General features: G+C 41.6%; 1 protein-coding gene across 1 annotated transcript in view; it reads left to right on the forward strand.

Moving 5' to 3' along the window:
• TTLL10 (tubulin tyrosine ligase like 10) overlaps positions 1 to 19159 on the forward strand; it is a 320455-nt gene that overhangs the window by 246395 nt on the left and 54901 nt on the right. Inside the window, exon 8 of the mRNA XM_053690962.1 lies at positions 4203 to 4374. Coding sequence (XP_053546937.1) covers positions 4203 to 4374 — 172 coding nt within the window. The remainder of the gene's footprint in view (positions 1 to 4202; positions 4375 to 19159) is intronic.

Below are 19159 nucleotides of genomic sequence, written 5' to 3' on the forward strand. Positions count from 1 at the left end.
CGATGGACATAGTGCCATTTGCGCGCCTACATCTCAGACCGCTGCAATTATGCATGCTCAGTCAGTGGAATGGGGATTACACAGATTTGTCCCCTCTGCTAAATCTGGATCAAGAGACCAGAGATTCTCTTCTCTGGTGGCTATCTCGGGTCCATCTGTCCAAAGGTATCAACTTTCGCAGGCCAGATTGGACAATTGTAACAACAGATGCCAGCCTTCTAGGTTGGGGTGCAGTCTGGAATTCCCTGAAGGCTCAGGGATCGTGGACTCAGGAGGAGAAACTCCTCCCAATAAATATTCTGGAGTTAAGAGCAATATTCATTGCTCTTCTAGCTTGGCCTCAGTTAGCAACCCTGAGGTTCATCAGATTTCAGTCGGACAACATCACGACTGTGGCTTACATCAACCATCAAGGGGGGACCAGGAGCTCCCTAGCGATGTTAGAAGTCTCCAAGATAATTCGCTGGGCAGAGACTCACTCTTGCCATCTATCAGCGATCCATATCCCAGGTGTAGAGAACTGGGAGGCGGATTTTGTAAGTCGTCAGACTTTTCATCCGGGGGAGTGGGAACTCCATCCGGATGTGTTTGCTCAATTGGTTCATCGTTGGGGCACACCAGAATTGGATCTCATGGCGTCTCGCCAGAACGCCAAGCTTCCTTGTTACGGATCCAGGTCCAGGGACCCAGAAGCGACGCTGATAGATGCTCTAGCAGCACCGTGGTTCTTTAACCTGGCTTATGTGTTTCCACCGTTTCCTCTGCTCCCTTGACTGATTGCCAAAATCAAACAGGAGAGAGCATCTGTGATCTTGATCGCGCCTGCGTGGCCACGCAGGACCTGGTATGCAGACCTGGTGGACATGTCATCCTTTCCACCTTGGCCTCTGCCTCTGAGACAAGACCTTCTACTACAAGGTCCTTTCAATCATCCAAATCTAATTTCTCTGAGACTGACTGCCTGGAGATTGAACGCTTGATTTTATCAAGGCGTGGCTTCTCCGAGTCAGTCATTGATACCTTAATACAGGCACGAAAGCCTGTAACCAGGAAAATCTACCATAAGATATGGCGCAAATATCTTCATTAGTGTGAATCCAAGAATTACTCATGGAGTAAGGTTAGGATTCCTAGGATATTGTCCTTTCTCCAAGAGGGTTTGGATAAAGGATTCTCAGCTAGTTCTTTAAAGGGACAGATTTCTGCTCTGTCTATCCTTTTGCACAAGCGTCTGGCAGAGGTTCCAGATGTCCAGGCATTTTGTCAGGCTTTGGTTAGAATTAAGCCTGTGTTTAAACCGGTTGCTCCTCCATGGAGCTTAAACTTGGTTCTTAAGGTTCTTCAAGGAGTTCCGTTTGAACCCCTTCATTCCATTGATATCAAACTTTTATCTTGGAAAGTTCTGTTTTTGATGGCTATTTCCTCGGCTCGTAGAGTCTCTGAGTTATCAGCTTTACAATGTGATTCTCCTTATCTGATTTTCCATACAGATAAAGTAGTTCTGCGTACAAAACCTGGGTTTTTACCTAAGGTAGTTTCCAACAAGAATATCAATCAAGAGATTGTTGTTCCATCATTGTGTCCTAATCCTTCTTCAAAGAAGGAACGTCTTTTACATAATTTGGACGTAGTCCGTGCTTTAAAGTTTTACTTACAAGCGACTAAAGATTTTTGTCAAACATCTTCCCTGTTTGTTGTTTACTCTGGACAGAGGAGAGGTCAAAAGGCTTCGGCAACCTCTCTTTCTTTTTGGCTTCGGAGCGTAATACGCTTAGCCTATGAGACTGCTGGACAGCAGCCCCCTGAAAGTATTACAGCTCATTCTACTAGAGCTGTGGCTTCCACCTGGGCCTTTAAAAATGAGGCTTCTGTTGAACAGATTTGCAAAGCGGCGACTTGGTCTTCGCTTCATACCTTTTCAAAATTTTACAAATTTGATACTTTTGCTTCTTCGGAGGCTATTTTTGGGAGAAAGGTTCTACAGGCAGTGGTCCCTTCCGTTTAAGTACCTGCCTTGTCCCTCCCTTCATCCGTGTACTTTAGCTTTGGTATTGGTATCCCACAAGTAATGGATGATCCGTGGACTGGATACACCTAACAAGAGAAAACATAATTTATGCTTACCTGATAAATTTATTTCTCTTGTGGTGTATCCAGTCCACGGCCCGCCCCCGCCCTTTTAAGGCAGGTCTAAATTTTAAACTACAGTCACCACTATGGTTTCTCCTTTCTCGGCTAGTTTCGGTCGAATGACTGAATATGGCAGTTAGGGGAGGAGCTATATAGCAGCTCTGCTGTGGGTGATCCTCTTGCAACTTCCTGTTGGGAAGGAGAATATCCCACAAGTAATGGATGATCCGTGGACTGGATACACCACAAGAGAAATAAATTTATCAGGTAAGCATAAATTATGTTTTTTCTACAAGGGATGCCAAGAGAACAAAGCACATTTGAAAATAGAAGTGAATTTAAAAGTGTCTTAAAATGACATGCTCTATCTGAATCATGCAAGTTTAATATTCACTTTCTCATCCCTTTAGCTTTTAACCATACGTTCTATATTATGACTAGACATGTGCGTTTTTAGTTTAGTTCATAATCGAAATTCAGACAAATTTGTCAAATTAGGAGCTTCGGATCGATTTGAATTTCCGAAATACTCTAGCAATGAAACTAAACTAATCCGAATGCATTTGTAAGGAATAAATCTGAATTAGTTTGTATTTATTTGTTACATTCGAATGGCCATGGACTAATCACAATAACACTAGTATTGTACAGTATATTAGGTTATATCATTCTGCTAACTCTGTGCAGGGCACATTATATAGCTGGTACCTGTGAGGTTGGTACTTAGGTGGTATGTGCTGTGTATTACACTAGTATTATGTACTGTATATTAGGTTATATACCTCTGCTAGCTCTGTGCATATTGTGTAGCTGGTACCTGTGAAGTTGGTACTTAGGTCGGATGTGCTGTGTATTACAGTAGTATTATGTACTGTATATTAGGTTATATACCTCTGCTAGCTTTGTGCATATTGTGTAGCTGGTACCTGTGAAGTTGGTACTTCGGTGGGATGTGCTGTGTATTACACTAGTATTATGTACTGTATATTAGGCTATATACCTCTGTTAGCTCTGTGCATATTGTGTAGCTGGTACCTGTGAGGTTGGTACTTAGGTGCGATGTGCTGTGTATTACACTAGTATTATGTACTGTATATTAGGTTATATACCTCTGCTAGCTCTGTGCATATTGTGTAGCTGGTACCTGTGAGGTTGGTACTTAGGTGGGATGTGCTGTGTATTACACTAGTATTATGTACTGTATATTAGGTTATATACCTCTGCTAGCTCTGTGTATATTGTGTAGCTTGTACCTGTGAGGTTGGTACTTAGGTGGGATGTACTGTGTATTACACTAGTATTATGTACTGTATATTAGGTTATATACCTCTGCTAGCTCTGTGCATATTGTGTAGCTTGTACCTGTGAGGTTGGTACTTAGGTGGGATGTGCTGTGTTTTACAGTAGTATTATGTACTGTATATTAGGTTATATACCTCTGCTAGCTCTGTGCATATTGTGTAGCTGGTACCTGTGAGGTTGGTACTTAGGTGGGATGTGCTGTGTATTACACTAGTATTATGTACTGTATATTAGGTTATATACCTCTGCTAGCTCTGTGCATATTGTGTAGCTGGTACCTGTGAGGTTGGTACTTAGGTGGGATGTGCTGTGTATTACACTAGTATTATGTACTGTATATTAGGTTATATACCTCTGCTAGATCTGTGCATATTGTGTAGCTGGTACCTGTGAGGTTGGTACTAATGTTGATTCAGATGGGTTACACCTAATATACAGTACATAATACTAGTCTAGTACACAGCACATCCCACCTAACACATACTGAACTTCCGAATTTACGAATCGAATCCGAACCGAATACATCCAAATTTATTCGAATCCTAATGAATCCAAAATGAATACATTTGAATGTATCCAAATTCATATCGATCTGAAAAGGAAATTCGAAAAAATCAGAATCGGTCCAAAACTAATCTAATTTTTAGTCTAATTATGACATGGAGTAAATTATTCAGTATAGTTTTGTATTGTGAGTTATCATATATATATTTTACAGAGAACTTGTGAACAATACCTCACCATTCGGCTTTGTTATTTTAATCTGGCAGGTATATAGGCAATCCATTGCTTCTTGATGGACGGAAGTTCGATGTCAGGGCCTACCTACTCATAGCATCCACCATACCCTACTTTGTCTTTTTCCGACATGGCTATGTGCGCCTCACCTGTAACAACTATGATCCTAAGTCTGATGACCTCACTGGCCACTTAACCAATCAGGTATGCTTTTTTTCTACTTGGTGCTTTTTTTTTTTTTTTTTTGCTTAGGTTCTTGAGATCCATATATCTCAAGACCTAAATGCAAAATCCAGAATATTACCAGTATTTTCAGAAACATTCCACGTTTTAAAATCTAACAAAAACCCCCCATAAATAATGTTATATGGAGTACAGAAAACAGATTTATAATTAATGATAAAAACATTTCTTCACACTCAAACTAGAATAGTATCAGAACATGTGGGTAGTCAAAAAAGAACTTATTTATTTTTGTGGATGGTAAAAGTTGTTAGGTGGTGGTTAGAGATTTATTGGGTATGGTTACTTAGTGGGGAATGCTGCCTTTTAGGTGAGTAGCTTTTTGATGTCATGAGTATTGGTTATGGTTAGAGTTGGTTAAAAGGAAGATGCTTTTGTGGGTTAATGCCAGATACAAGCTTTGTGTATGGTCAGTGGAAGTTAAAGGGACATGAAAGCCAAATTTTTTCTTTCATGATGTAGAAAGAGCATGTAATTTTAAACAAGTTTCTAATTGACTTCCATGATCTAATTTGCTTAATTCTCTTGCTATCCTTGGCTGAAAGCATATCTTGATATGCTCAGTAGCTGCTGATTGGTGGCTGCACATAGATGCCTTGTGTGATTGACTTGTACATGTGCATTGCTATTTCTTCAACAAAGGATTTCTAAAGAATAAAGCAAAATATAAGTAAATTGGAATGTTGTTTAAAATTGTATTCTCTATCTGAATAATGCAAGAAAAAAAATTGGGTTTAATGTCCCTTTAAAGGTACATAATACACATATGCTAAATCATTTGAAAGTTATACAGTATAACTGTAAAAAGCTGCCAACCTGAACATTTCTATGTAAAAAAGGAAGATATTTTACTTCAAAATTTCTTCAGCTCACCAGACTTAAATGGACATTATACACTCATTTTTTCTTTGCATAAATGTTTTGTAGATGATCTATTTATATAGCCCATAAAGTTTTTTTAAAAAAAGTATAGTTTTGCTTATTTTTAAATAACATTGCTCTGATTTTCAGACTCCTAACCAAGCCCCAAAGTTTTATGAGAATACCGTCAGCTACCTACTCCAGCTTGCTCCTGTTTGTGTAAAGGGTCTTTTGCAAAAGAAAGGGGAGTGTATTATTTCCCACTTGGGGCCCGATCCAATATAAATCGTCGCCCGCAAAAGCCGGCGACGCCAAAATTTGCGCTGGTTTGGTATCACATATACGGCGTAACATAGAAGTTACAATCGTATATTTCTGCCTTCGGCCGTAGTTTTTTGGCCCATAGACAGGTATACCAAACCAGCGCAGTTTGGTATCCAATATACAGCGTAAGGACTTACGTGGCGAAAATGGAGAAATCTTACTCCATTTTCACCTCGCCACAAATTGCAGGCGTAGTAAGCTTTACGCTGTGTATTGGAGCCCCGTAGCTCCCTAAACTAGCTGCAAAATAAAACCTAACACCTAACGCATGCGCAATGTCTATCTACCTGTCAACCGCGATCCCCCGCCGCAATCCCTAATAAAATCTAATCTAATTTCCCTACACCGCCGCCACCTATTTTAAATGTATTAACCTCTAATCTAATCCCCCTACACCGCCGCCACCTATTTTAAATGTATTAACCTCTAATCTAATCCCCCTACACCGCCGCCACCTATAATAAATGTATTACCCCCTAAAATACTAAACTGTCCCTACCCTAAACTAAATTAAAAATAGCCCTGAAAAGGGCTTTTTGCGTGGCATTGCCCCAAAGTAACCAGCTCTATTACCAGCCCTTAAAAGGGCCTTTTGCGGGGCATTGTCCCAAAGTAACCAGCTCTTTTACCAGCCCTTAAAAGGGCTTTTTGCGAGGCATTGTCACAAAGTAATCAGCTCTTTTGCCTGTAATCTAAATCCCCCTACACCACTGCCACCTATAATAAATGTATTACCCCCTAATCTAATCCCCCTACACCGCCGCCACCTATATTAAATATATTAACCCCTAATCTGACCCCCCTACACCGCCGCCACCTATATTAACTATATTAACCCTAATTATATTAGGGTTAATATAGTTAATATAGTTATTATATTATATATATTAACTATATTAACCCTATCTAACTCTAACACCCCTAACTTAATTATTATTAAAATAAATCTAAATAATATTAATAATATTAACTAAATTATTCCTATTTAAAACTAAATACCTATAAAATAAACCCTAAGATAGCTACAATATAATTAATAATTACATTGTAGCTATTTTAGGGTTTATATTTATTTTACAGGTAACTTGGTATTTATTTTAACTAGGTACAATAGCTATTAAATAGTTAATAACTATGTAATTGGTACCTAGTTAAAATAATTACCAATTTACCTGTAAAATAAATCCTAAGCTAAGTTACAAATACACCTACACTATCAATAAATTAATTAAATAAACTACAAATATCTAAACTAAAATACAATTAAATACACTAAACTAAATTACAAAAACAAACACTAAATTACAAAAAATAAAAAGAGATTACAAGATTTTTAAGCTAATTACACCTATTCTAAGCCCCCTAATAAAATAACAAAGCCCCCCAAAATAAAAAAAATTCCCTACCCTAATCTAAATTACAAAAGTAAACAGCTCTATTACCAGCCCTTAAAAGGGCCTTTTGTGGGGCATTGCCCCAAAGTAATCAGCTCTTCTGCCTGTAAAAAAAAAACAACAACCCCCCATTACAACCCACCACCCACATACCCCTACTCTAACCCACCCAATCCCCCCTTAAAAAACCTAAGTCTAACCCCCAAGTGCTCCTTACCTGTCCTGAAGACCGGCGGAGAAGGTCCTGTTCCAGGCGGTGAAGTCTTCTTCCAGGCAGCGACCTCTTCTTCTTCCAGGATCCAGCCGGCGCGGAGCGGAGGAGTTGAAGACCGATGACCGCGGAGCTGAAGACTGTCCATCTGGAACTGAAGACCGGCGATGCTGGAACTGAAGATCGGCGACGCTGGAACTGAAGACCTCTGGAACTGAAGACTGGAGTCGGAGCGTGGAGGATCCTCTTCATACGATCGCCGCTGTACACTGAATAGGAATTCAAGTTACTCGATTAAAAATGGCGTCCCTTGAATTCCTATTGGCTGATTTGAGCCTTCAAATTCAAATCAGCCAATTGGATGCGAGCTACTTTAATTCTATTGGCTGATTTGAATAGCCAATAGAATAAGAGCTACTGTAATTCTATTGGCTGATTAGAATAGCCAATAGAATTACAGTAGCCCTTATTCTATTGGCTATTCAAATCAGCCAATAGAATTAAAGTAGCTCGCATCCGATTGGCTGATTTGAATTTGAAGGCTCAAATCAGCCAATAGGAATTCAAGGGACGCCATTTTTAATCGCGTACCTTGAATTCCTATTCAGTGTACGGCGGCGATCGTATGGAGAGGATCCTCCACGCTCCGGCTCCGGTCTTCAGTTCCAGAGGTCTTCAGTTCCAGTGTCGCTGATCTTCAGTTCCAGCATCTCCGGTCTTCAGTTCCAGATGGACGGTCTTCAGCTCCGCGGTCATCGGTCTTCAACTCCTCCGCTCCGCGCCAGCTGGATCCTGGAAGAAGAAGAGGTCGCCACCTGGAAGAAGACTTCACCGCCTGGAACAGGACCTTCTCCGCCGGTCTTCAGGACAGGTAAGGAGCACTTGGGGGTTAGACTTAGGTTTTTTAAAGGGGGGATTGGGTGGGTTAGAGTAGGGGTATGTGGGTGGTGGGTTGTAATGGGGGGGGTTGTTGTTTTTTTACAGGCAAAAGAGCTGATTACTTTGGGGCAATGCCCCACAAAAGGCCCTTTTAAGGGCTGGTAATAGAGCTGTTTACTTTTGTAATTTAGATTAGGGTAGGGAATTTTTTTTATTTTGAGGGGCTTTGTTATTTTATTAGGGGCTTAGAATAGGTGTAATTAGCTTAAAAATCAAATCTTGTAATCTTTTTTTATTTTTTGTAATTTAGTGTTTTGTTTTTTTTGTAATTTAGTTTAGTGTATTTAATTGTATTTTAGTTTAGATATTTGTAGTTTATTTAATTAATTTATTGATAGTGTAGGTGTATTTGTAACTTATCTTAGGATTTATTTTACAGGTAAATTGGTAATTATTTTAACTAGGTAGCTATTAAAAAGTTATTAACTATTTAATAGCTATTGTACCTAGTTAAAATAAATACCAAGTTACCTGTAAAATAAATATAAACCCTAAAATAGCTACAATGTAATTATTAATTATATTGTAGCTATCTTAGGGTTTATTTTATAGGTATTTAGTTTTAAATAGGAATAATTTAGTTAATATTATTAATATTATTTAGATTTATTTTAATAATAATTAAGTTAGGGGTGTTAGAGTTAGATAGGGTTAATATAGTTAATATATATAATATAATAACTATATTAACTATATTAACCCTAATATAATTAGGGTTAATATAGTTAATATAGGTGGCGGCGGTGTAGGGTGGTCAGATTAGGGGTTAATATATTTAATATAGGTGGCGGCGGTGTAGGGGGATTAGATTAGGGGGTAATACATTTATTATAGGTGGCGGCGGTGTAGGGGGATTTAGATTACAGGCAAAAGAGCTGATTACTTTGTGACAATGCCCCGCAAAAAGCCCTTTTAAGGGCTGGTAAAAGAGCTGGTTACTTTGGGGCAATGCCCCGCAAAAGACCCTTTTAAGGGCTGGTAATAGAGCTGGTTACTTTGGGGCAATGCCACGCAAAAAGCCCTTTTCAGGGCTATTTGTAGGGTTAGACTTAGGTTTAGTGGTAGAATAATTTTAGTATTTTAGGGGTTAATTAATTTAATATAGGTGGCGGCGGTATAGGGGGATTAGATTATGGGTTAATTAATTTAATATAGGTGGTGGCGATGTAGGGGGATTAGATTAGGGGTTAATAATTTTAATATAGGTGGCGGCGGTGTACGGGGATTAGATTAGGGGTTAATAATTAATATAGGTGGCGGCGGTGTAGGGGGCTTAGATTAGGGGTTAATATATTTAATATAGGTGGCGGCGGTGTAGGGGGATTAGATTACATTAGAGGCAAAAGAGCTGATTACTTTGTGACAGTGCCCCGCAAAAAGCCCTTTTAAGGGCTGGTAATAGAGCTGGTTACTTTGGGGCAATGCCACGCAAAAAGCCCTTTTCAGGGCTATTTATAATTTAGTTTAGGGTAGGGACAGTTTAGTATTTTAGGGGGTAATAAATTTATTATAGGTGGCGGCGGTGTAGGGGGATTAGATTAGGGGTTAATACATTTAAAATAGGTTGCGGCGGTGTAGGGGGCTCACATTAGGGGTTAATATAGTTTAAATAGGTGGCGGCGGTGTAGGGGGAACATATTAGGGGGTAACATAGTTAATGTAGGTGGCGGCGGGGTAGGGGGATCATATTAGGGGTAACATAGTTAATGTAGGTGGCGGCGGGGTAGGGGGCTCACATTAGCGGGTAAAACATTTAATGTAGCTAGCGGCGGTGTAGGGGGCTCAGATTAGGGGGTAATATAGATAATGTAGCTGGCGGTGGGGTCCGGGAGCGGCGGTTTAGGGGTTAATATATTTATTGTTAGGAGTGAGAGGGGGGATTGAGGCACTTTAGCATCTGACGGCGCCGTATATGAGATAGCTCGAGTTGCGAGCTGAAACTACGGGCGGCGCAGGTTTACACGCTTGCGCCGAAACCTGCGCCGTATATCGGATCGTGCCCTTGCAGTGGGATTTCCTGCTACCTTTTCAACAGAGCTAAACTGAGAGCTTCTAAGTAAGATTTTAAACAGTTTTATACAGGATTTTTATATCAGTATCTGTGCATCTTATTCTTTATAGTAGAGTCTATTACATGCAGTTATATGAAAATGAGTGTATACTGTCTCTTTAAGTGCTCTGTGAACAGTTATACTTCAGCTACTGTCCAGCTGCAAGTTGAAAAAATAAAGAAAAAACAATAGCCAATCAGCATCAGCAGTGTTGAGGTCATGTTATGCTATGCTGTGATCTCATGAAATTTCAATGAAATCTTGTGAGATTTCATAGCAAACTTCTTTAAACTGTATAGGAAAATAACATGACTGTGTCTCCACATGCCAGATGCACGCTCCCTTGCAAATCCTGGGACTAGTATCTCTTTACAGCGAGTGGGGTGTGAATAATTAAGACATTTTGAGGTAAATATCTTCTTTTTTTACATAGAGATGTTCAGGTGATATTTTTTAGTCAGTTTTTTTCACCAATGCTGCATCACTTTTAAGTGATTCATCATTTGAGTATTATGGCCCTTTAAGGCAGTTTGGTGTTTAAGGGATAGTTGTACCAGTGAATGTGGAGGCTAGCCGGATTGCTTTGATTAGTTTGTCTTGTCATGGTGGGTGTTGATTTTATCAATCAGGTTCCTGGTGTTTAGGTGTGGATGAATGTTGGGGGTAAATATCTGGTGGACGCAGGCATTTAAATACAACCAACAGCACTTTAAACTATCACTGAACATGTCTTCATATATAACTATATGTAAAGTAACTTCAAACTGTTTTGGTAAAAAAATATGTGACAATTTGCAAATTTATTTTGGAATTCTGATAGCTTTTTTTATTATTTTCCTCTATTTGCACTCACTATATTACATGCCAATAATTCATCTTTAATGCAATTTCACCCTTTAAACAACCTTTTATGTTGATCTCCCCTATTATAAAACACTGCTTATTTGTTTCAAAACGTTTGTATGAACTTTCTTTTGCTTTATAGTATTACTTACCCCTGTCATGGTTTAAACTTTAAAGTATTAGATATACCCTCCAAGATAAATATAATGTATCTCCTATTTCTTGCATGCTTATCTCCCAGAGCAAGATTAATTCACTAGCCTCGTTACACACTCACTGTCGGAATCTCAGGCCAGCATATACGGGTATTGTGTGATAGAGTTGCCTCTTGTGACCCTAACCTATATGGCTGCTTCGCGAAACAAAAAAGTTGCTCAAATGCATAAAAAAAATACATTACAAAGTATAGTTACACTCATAATAACACTATCTAAAAACAATTATTCAAAAAAAATATTGCACAAAAATGTTTTAAGGGTTCAAAGATATGAGGTCTCAGAAGTTAGAAGGCAGGCAAAGGGCTTTAACATAGAGATATATACCATGTACATGTCTAAACATGTATGTGTGTAAATATATATATATATATATATATATATATATTATATATATATATATATATATATATATATATATATATATATATATATATATATATATATATATTGTATGTTTATATGTGTTTACATATGTATTTATATATTTATATGTGTACATATGTATTTACAGACATATATTCACATATAAACACATACATATGTATACATATATAGACATATACAGTAATTGCATTTATAGACCTTTTCAGTTAAGTAGATGAAAACATGTAAAAGCATATTTATGCAATATTTATATTTAATAATGTGTTATACTGCGTATTTACTGTAAATATTTCACATTCCAATATGTTGCACATTGCAGAATATGTTCTTTGTATTTATAAATAAATATTCCTATATACTGTATATATAAGTATATATATATATATATATATATATATATATATATCTGTATATATCTATACCTATATATAATCATCTATATATATATATATATATATATATATATATATATATATATATATATATATTGTACCAAAAGACCATCAGATATATGTAGTAATATTTATTTATGAATAAATTGAACATATTCTTGTATGTGAAATATTCATTTTTTCATGTCAGGTTAGCTCAAATGAGAATATGCGATCGGGTTTCCGCGAGAGTGGGGTGTTAGTTTTTTCCACTTTTTTTCTCCATTCACTTCTATGGGGCAATACGTGAACACGCACACAATATTATAACTTCAGCTTTTTGCACTTGTCGGGTTAGCGCATGAGCAAAAACAGTTTACTTTGAAGTCATAATACGAGCGCAACCCGACTTGCGTAAATGCTTACTTCTAGCGTAATTTGAGCCGGAGCTCCACTTGTAATCTGGCCCTTAATGACTTAACTGATCCACTACTGTGATGGAGTCACTGGTGGTTGCCAATGATGCCAATGGTTAAAGGGATATGAAACCCAAACGTTTTCTTTTATTATTCAGGCAGAGCATACAATTTTAAAAAAAGGTTCCAATTGAATTCTATTATCAAATTTTCTTTGTTTCCATGATATTCTGTGTTGAAGAGATACCTAGGTAGGCATATGGAGTTCTACATCGCAGGGAATAGTGCTGCCAACTAGTGTTCTTAAAAATGGATACGATTCTTGCAAAACGGCTGCCATATTGTGCACCAAAACAGGGCTGGCTCCTAAGTATAGTCCCTGTTTTTCAACAAAAGAACCAAGAGAACAAAGAAAATTGATACAAGAAGTAATTTAGAAAGTTGTTTAAAATCTCCTACTCTATCTGAACCATGAAAGAAAAATTCATATCCTTTTAATTTAGTTGTGCTGTTAATTAACGGAACATGATTCCAATAGTTCATACAATTTAAAACAATTTTCCAAGTTACCACTATAATCAAATTTGCTTCATTTTTTTTTTTGGTATTCTTTGTTGTATAAGCAGCAATGTATGAGTAGCTAGCTCCTAATGGTGCATGGGCGCTCGTGAGCCTACCTAGGTATGCTTTTCAACAAACGATACCAAGAGAACAAAGCAAATAATATAATCGAAGAAAACTGGAAAGGTGTTTAAAATTGTGAGCTCTACCTGAATCATGAAAGTTTGCGTTTGATTTTACTGTCCTGTTAACAACAAATCTAGTTGCATTGACCTTTGGATATGTAAAACAAGAAGATTATCTGGTATTATGGAAAAAACATGAAATATTAGCGTGATTGCATTACAAAAGGAGACACGCACGAAAGTGTTGTTTGTTTAACCACACTGCAGTTATGCCCCTTGGTTGAAATATCCTGATTTGCATCCATACTTGCTCATAGGAGACTGATCAAAAATCTTAAAGGGGCATAGAACTTAAAGTTTTTCTTTCATGATTCAGACAGAGAATAACATTTTAAACATTTATCTAATTAGATTCATTCTCTTGGTAACCTTTGTTTAAGGAGCAGCAATGCACTACTGGGGGTTAGCTGAAAGCCAATGACAAGATGCATATACGTGCAGCCACCAATCAACAGCTTTTGAGCCTATCTAGGTCTATTTTTCAACAAAGGTTACAAAGAGAATGAAACAAATTATATAAGAGAAATAAATTGGAAAATTATTTAAAATCACATGCTCTATCTGAATAAAAATGTGGGTTTCATGTCCCTTTAAATGAAAATGTCTTGATTTTTTTTTTTTCTGGCTGCGTATGTTTATTTTTAATAAATACATACGCCCTGAAGATTTCTTTACTAAATTTAGGGCTAGTTTACAAGTTGAGCGCAATCATAATTTCAGGGTGCGTTATCTTGCACTTAGTCAAACGCAAAGCATATAGCATACTGTGGTATTACAAGTGGTTGTTAGAAAAGGCTAACCAAAGAATCCTTAACACAGCGTACATTTTTTAGAGCACCCAATACTTTTAATGGACAGCGCAGGCAGCCCTATTAGCGCTTTTTTTTATAACTGGTGAGAAAATACAGCAGATTTGGTGACCAGTAAATACAGCAGATTTGCATAATCAACAAATGTATGATATAAACACAATGTAATAGCACTTAGAGGTCAATTTATTGTGACGGATCCCCGGCTTCCCCGACTGGGTAGCTCCACCAAAGGGGTCCTTCCGCTGCCTTGAACAAGCTGCTATGTAGCCCCGGAAAGTGATTCTAGCAGGGGCCCACCTAAATGACTAGACAGACTAGCATTCAGGTGAAATAAGAACTGACTTTATTGGGACAAACACACATCTTTTATACATACAACTCATCTTGATAAGACATGAGACAATGCCACAGTTTTCCCGCCATTCCCGCCCCTCCAGACAGGCTGGCGCCGGCCATAGCAGCCATGCTCCTACAGATTCCCAGTACCCAGGGGTGGCGGTTTTTGGGGTGATCCCGGGGGAGCGGCAGCACCTCCAGGGTGTCATTTTAAAGCTCTCAGTCCCCAGAATCTACAGTCCAAAAAGCGAGGTGATCCGTGGCTGGGGACCGGAGTTATACTGGTTTAAACGTCCACCTGGAAGTCCAGGGAGATATGGGGTTATATTGGGAACCGGAACCCCTGATTCCCAAGGGAGCTCCCTTCAGGCAATCACCCCACCTCTGGCCCACCCTGAGAGGCAGCAAACCCCAGAAGAGTGGAATTCTGGGACAAAGGGCCACTGAAGCGACCTGGGTCAAAGGGCACCGGTAATCCTGGATGATGCGGCCGACCGGTAGTTCCAGGGGCCCGGCCGAAGGGGAAAGTGGAGGTCAGCAACCAGCTCTTCCAAGACGACATTCAATACACAAAACAACGGGAACAGAAGGTCTGGGGAATCGCGGTTGCTCTGAGGAGCCCAAAACCATCAAGATACAGCAGGGGTGAGGCCATAGGGGGGTAAGGGATCAATCCCGGCAGCCCCGTATCCGTGACAACCCCCCCTTCCAGTTCAGCAGACCCGGCTAGATCCACATACGGGTCGGCCTGGGGATATCCGAGAAACTTATGCCACTTCAGTCCGCCGGGAAAGTCCGTCAGCATTCCCATTGTTTTTTCCCGGTCAGTACTGAATGTCAAGGTTAAATGGCTGCAGGGCTAGACTCCACCTCAACAGTCTCCCGTTGTCGCTGGAAACTCGGTTGAGCCATACAAGGGGATTATAGTCAGTGAGGACGGTGAAGGGTCTTTCATATAGATAGGGCTGCAACTTCTTCAAAGCCCATACCAGTGCCAGACACTCTTTATCGACCGCCGTGTAGCCTACTTCCTGGGGTAGCAGTTTTCGACTGATGTAGGCAACAGGGTGGTCCTGTCCTTCCTCGTCTGCCTGGCTTAATATGGCCCCCAACCCGAACATAGAGGCATCTGTGTGGACAGAAAAGCAATTGGCTGGGTTAGGAGCGGCCAGTACTGGAGCAGAGATTAAAGCAGACTTAAGACTCTGGAAGGCTTTTTCACACTCAGGGGACCACAGGACCTGTCTGGGAAGTCGTTTACGGGTCGGGTCAGTCAGGGGTTTGGCGAGGGTGCTATAATTGAGGACAAACCTTCGGTAGTAGCCAGCAGTACCCAAAAAGGCAAGGACTTGGGTTTTGATCCTGGGGTGGGCCAGTTAGCCACTGTCTCTACCTTGGCCGGTTTGGGTTGTTGCTTACTGCAGCCGACTCGGTGGCCCAAGTACTGAACCTCTGAGCGCCCAATGGTACACTTATCTGGCTTCAAGGTTAGGCCGGCGGCTTGAAGGCAATCTAAAACAACGACTAGGTGGACCAGATAGTCCTCCCAGGTCTCACTATAGATGGCGATGTCATCCAGGTATGCACAGGCATAGTCCTGGAGGCCATGTAACAGGCTGTCTACCATTCTTTGGAAAGTGGCTGGGGCGTTCTTCATTCCAAGGCATGACCTTAAACTGGTATAAGCCGAAAGGAGTGATGAAGGCAGACTTGGGGACGGATTCAGGGTCGAGGGGGATTTGCCAATAACCCTTGCATAGGTCGAGGGTGGTCAGGAAGTGGCCTCGGGTGATTCGATCTAACAGGTCATCTACTCAGGGCATGAGATAGGCGTCAGTGGTGGTTCTGTTGTTGAGTCTACGGTAGTCAACGCAGAACCGGGTAGTTCTGTCCTTCTTGGGCACTAACACCACCGGGGAGGCCCAGGGACTGTTGGATGGTTCAATGACACCGAGGTCCAACATTCCTCGGAGCTCCCGGTGCATACTTTCCCTGATGGCCTCTGGGACCCTGTAGGTGGCCTGTCGCAGGGGGGTCTGTCCTGGGGTCTCCACCCGGTGGATGGCTGTGGTGGTAAACCCAGGGACAGTAGAGACCGGGCTCTAACCGGTCATCTAGGGATATGTCATTCACCCCTTGGGGGGCGTCAGTAGGTCCGGGAAGCTCCGGCATAGGAAGACTTTCAGAGTCCTCCACTGCCGGCGCACAGATAGCGGCCACATCTCTGGGTCTCTCTATGTATGCCTTCAACATGTTTACATGAAAAGTACTCAGCGTGTATTCTGGGAGATGTAGTTCTGTATTGAGCAGACCTTTGTTTCCCTCCCATTTACTTCCTGTGCAGCCGCAGCTGGGACCAGGCCAAGGATTATACGCAAGTCCATTGCCACCAAGGGATCTAAGAAAAAGAAGGGCATCAGACATAGAGGAAAAAGGGGAGGGCGTAGGAGAATCAAAAAAGATTCGATACTAAAGGAACCAAGTAAAAATCTAGGTATCTTTAAATTCTGAGAAACGCGTCGCTTTTTAATAAAGATTTTTACAGAAATACACTTGCTTTTTGGACACCCTTTTTTATCATTTGTATGCTGCTAACTCTCTGGCACCTGAGAGGTATCTTGTTCTCATCTGGAGGGATCAGTCTACTGGGCGACTGTTTGGTTCCAGTCTGCAGTATATGCACCTGCTGGTGCTTTGAATCTTGTAAGTAAGATTGCTCAATCTACCACTCGCTTGTCTAAACGTTACTGGGCTATGGTTTGCATTTTTTGTGTTCATTCAGGAACCTGTTAATCACCACCATCAAGGACCACAATCTGACTCATGAAGTATACCAGTGAGCTGGACCACTGAGAGGCTCCAGTCTGCTTCATAAGCACCAATGGGTGCACCTCCTTTGTGAGTATTCAATCGCTATCTTGTGGATTTTAGTTTCTGTTATCTGGCTGTACTAGGCCATGTTTGGCGCCTCTGTGTTTTATCTTGTTTCAGTTACATGAAAAGTCAGACGGATCCTTTCATATGAACACTTTGCTACCAGGTACGTGGTGTTGTTCAGTTGCTCCACAACCCGATAAGGTCCTTGCCAAGAGGCCTGCAGCTTATCTTTTTTGACAGACTTCAGGGCGAGGACCTTCTGTCACACTATCAGGGTTCTGGTGCGGGCATTGCGATCGTACCATCGCTTCTGCTTGTGCTGAGAGGCTTGAAGGTTCTCGCTTACCTGGGCAGCCGGGTCCTTCAGCCGGTCTCTGAGCTGGAGTACGTACCCCACGACAGAGTGCTCTTCCCCCCCGGTGGTTCCCTCCCAGTTGGCTTGTACCAAATCTAGCGGGCCCCTAACCTTTCGACCATACAGTGATTCAAAGTGGGAAAAGCCTGTGGATTCCTGAGGCACCTCTCGATATGCAAAGAGGAGGTGCGGCAGGAATCTTTCCCAGTCCTTGTGAGTGGCCGAGAACAACCTAAGCAGTTGCTTTAGGGTCCCGTTAAACCTCTTACACAGCCCATTTGTCTGGGGATGGTAAGGGGCGCTGTACAGGGGTTTAATCCAGCACAACTTCCAGAGTTGTTGAGTGATTTCCGCAGTGAACTGTGTTCCTTGATCGGAAACTACTTCTCGAGGGAAGCCTACCCTGGTGAATATACGGAGCATCGCATCTGCTATGGTCTCCTCCTGGATGTTGGCCAAGGAGATTGCCTCTGGGTATCGGGTTGCGTAGTCTATTACTGTAAGGATGTATTTTTTCCCAGATGGGCTGGGCTGAGCTAATGGCCCCACAATGTCTACTGCTACTCGGCTAAAGGGTTCATCAATAATGGGCAGAGGATGGAGGGGGGCTTTCGTATGGTCTCCCGTCTTTCCTACCTTCTGGCAAACCTCACAGGATTTACAGTATTCCTTGATATCGGCTGTAATGCCTGGCCAGAAGAAGGATTGAGTCAAGCGGTGGTGGGTCCTTCACTTTCCTAAGTGGCCAGCTAAGGGGATGTCATGCCCTATGTTCAGCAGGTTGGACCGAAACTTCTTCGGTACAACCAGCTGGCGTTTGGGCACCGGTCCTTTTCTCCTCTAGGAGATCCGGTACAGGAGCTCTCCCTCCCACTGGAACCATTCGTCTCCGGGGCCCCTTGGTATCAGCACCTACTCAGTCTCGGTAAGGGGCTAGGGTTGGCTCGCTCAAGGTCTCTTTGGCGAAGGTCTCTTTGGCGAAGTCGGAGGGGGTCGCCCTGGGGGGGTTGTCAGCAAGTTCGGGGTTAGTGGGGATGGGCAGTCGGGGGAAGGTAGGAGTCGGGGTAGTAGGTCTTACCTGGGTTCCCAGAGTTGGTGAGGTGGCTTGGCATCTGGCCTGCTGGTGGGTAGTCACTGGGCAGGTGTCCGGAGAGGTATCCCCCACAAAGGCGGAGACAAGGTGGCCGAGGTCGTTTCCCAACAGGACCTCAGCAGGGATGTGGTGCATAACCCCCACTTCTAGATTGCAGGAGTTGGTTTTCCAGTCCAAAAGGACCCAGGCAGTAGGGATCCTGAGTACATCACCTCCCGCTAACCCCACAGCAAGGGTTCGCCTAGTGCAGCTAGAGGGGGGATCGAGGTGAGGCTGAATCAAAGAAATGGTGGCCCCAGTATCTCTCATTCCTTGAGTTGCCTGCCCGTTGACCCAGACATCTTGCCAGTGTTGTTGTCGGTTGTCTTGGTCCACTGAGCTGACATGGTGCAAGACACCCACTTCTTCTCCTGTCCACTCAGCATAGGGGTCGGAGCACGCTGTATGTGCATAATGGGCAGCAGCCTGATAGGTGCGGGCTTGAGGAGTCCCCCACAAAGTTGGTGCAAGGGTTC

The sequence above is a fragment of the Bombina bombina genome, chromosome 8, assembly GCF_027579735.1.
Source record: "Bombina bombina isolate aBomBom1 chromosome 8, aBomBom1.pri, whole genome shotgun sequence".
In the NCBI taxonomy this organism is placed as follows: Eukaryota; Metazoa; Chordata; class Amphibia; order Anura; family Bombinatoridae; genus Bombina; species Bombina bombina.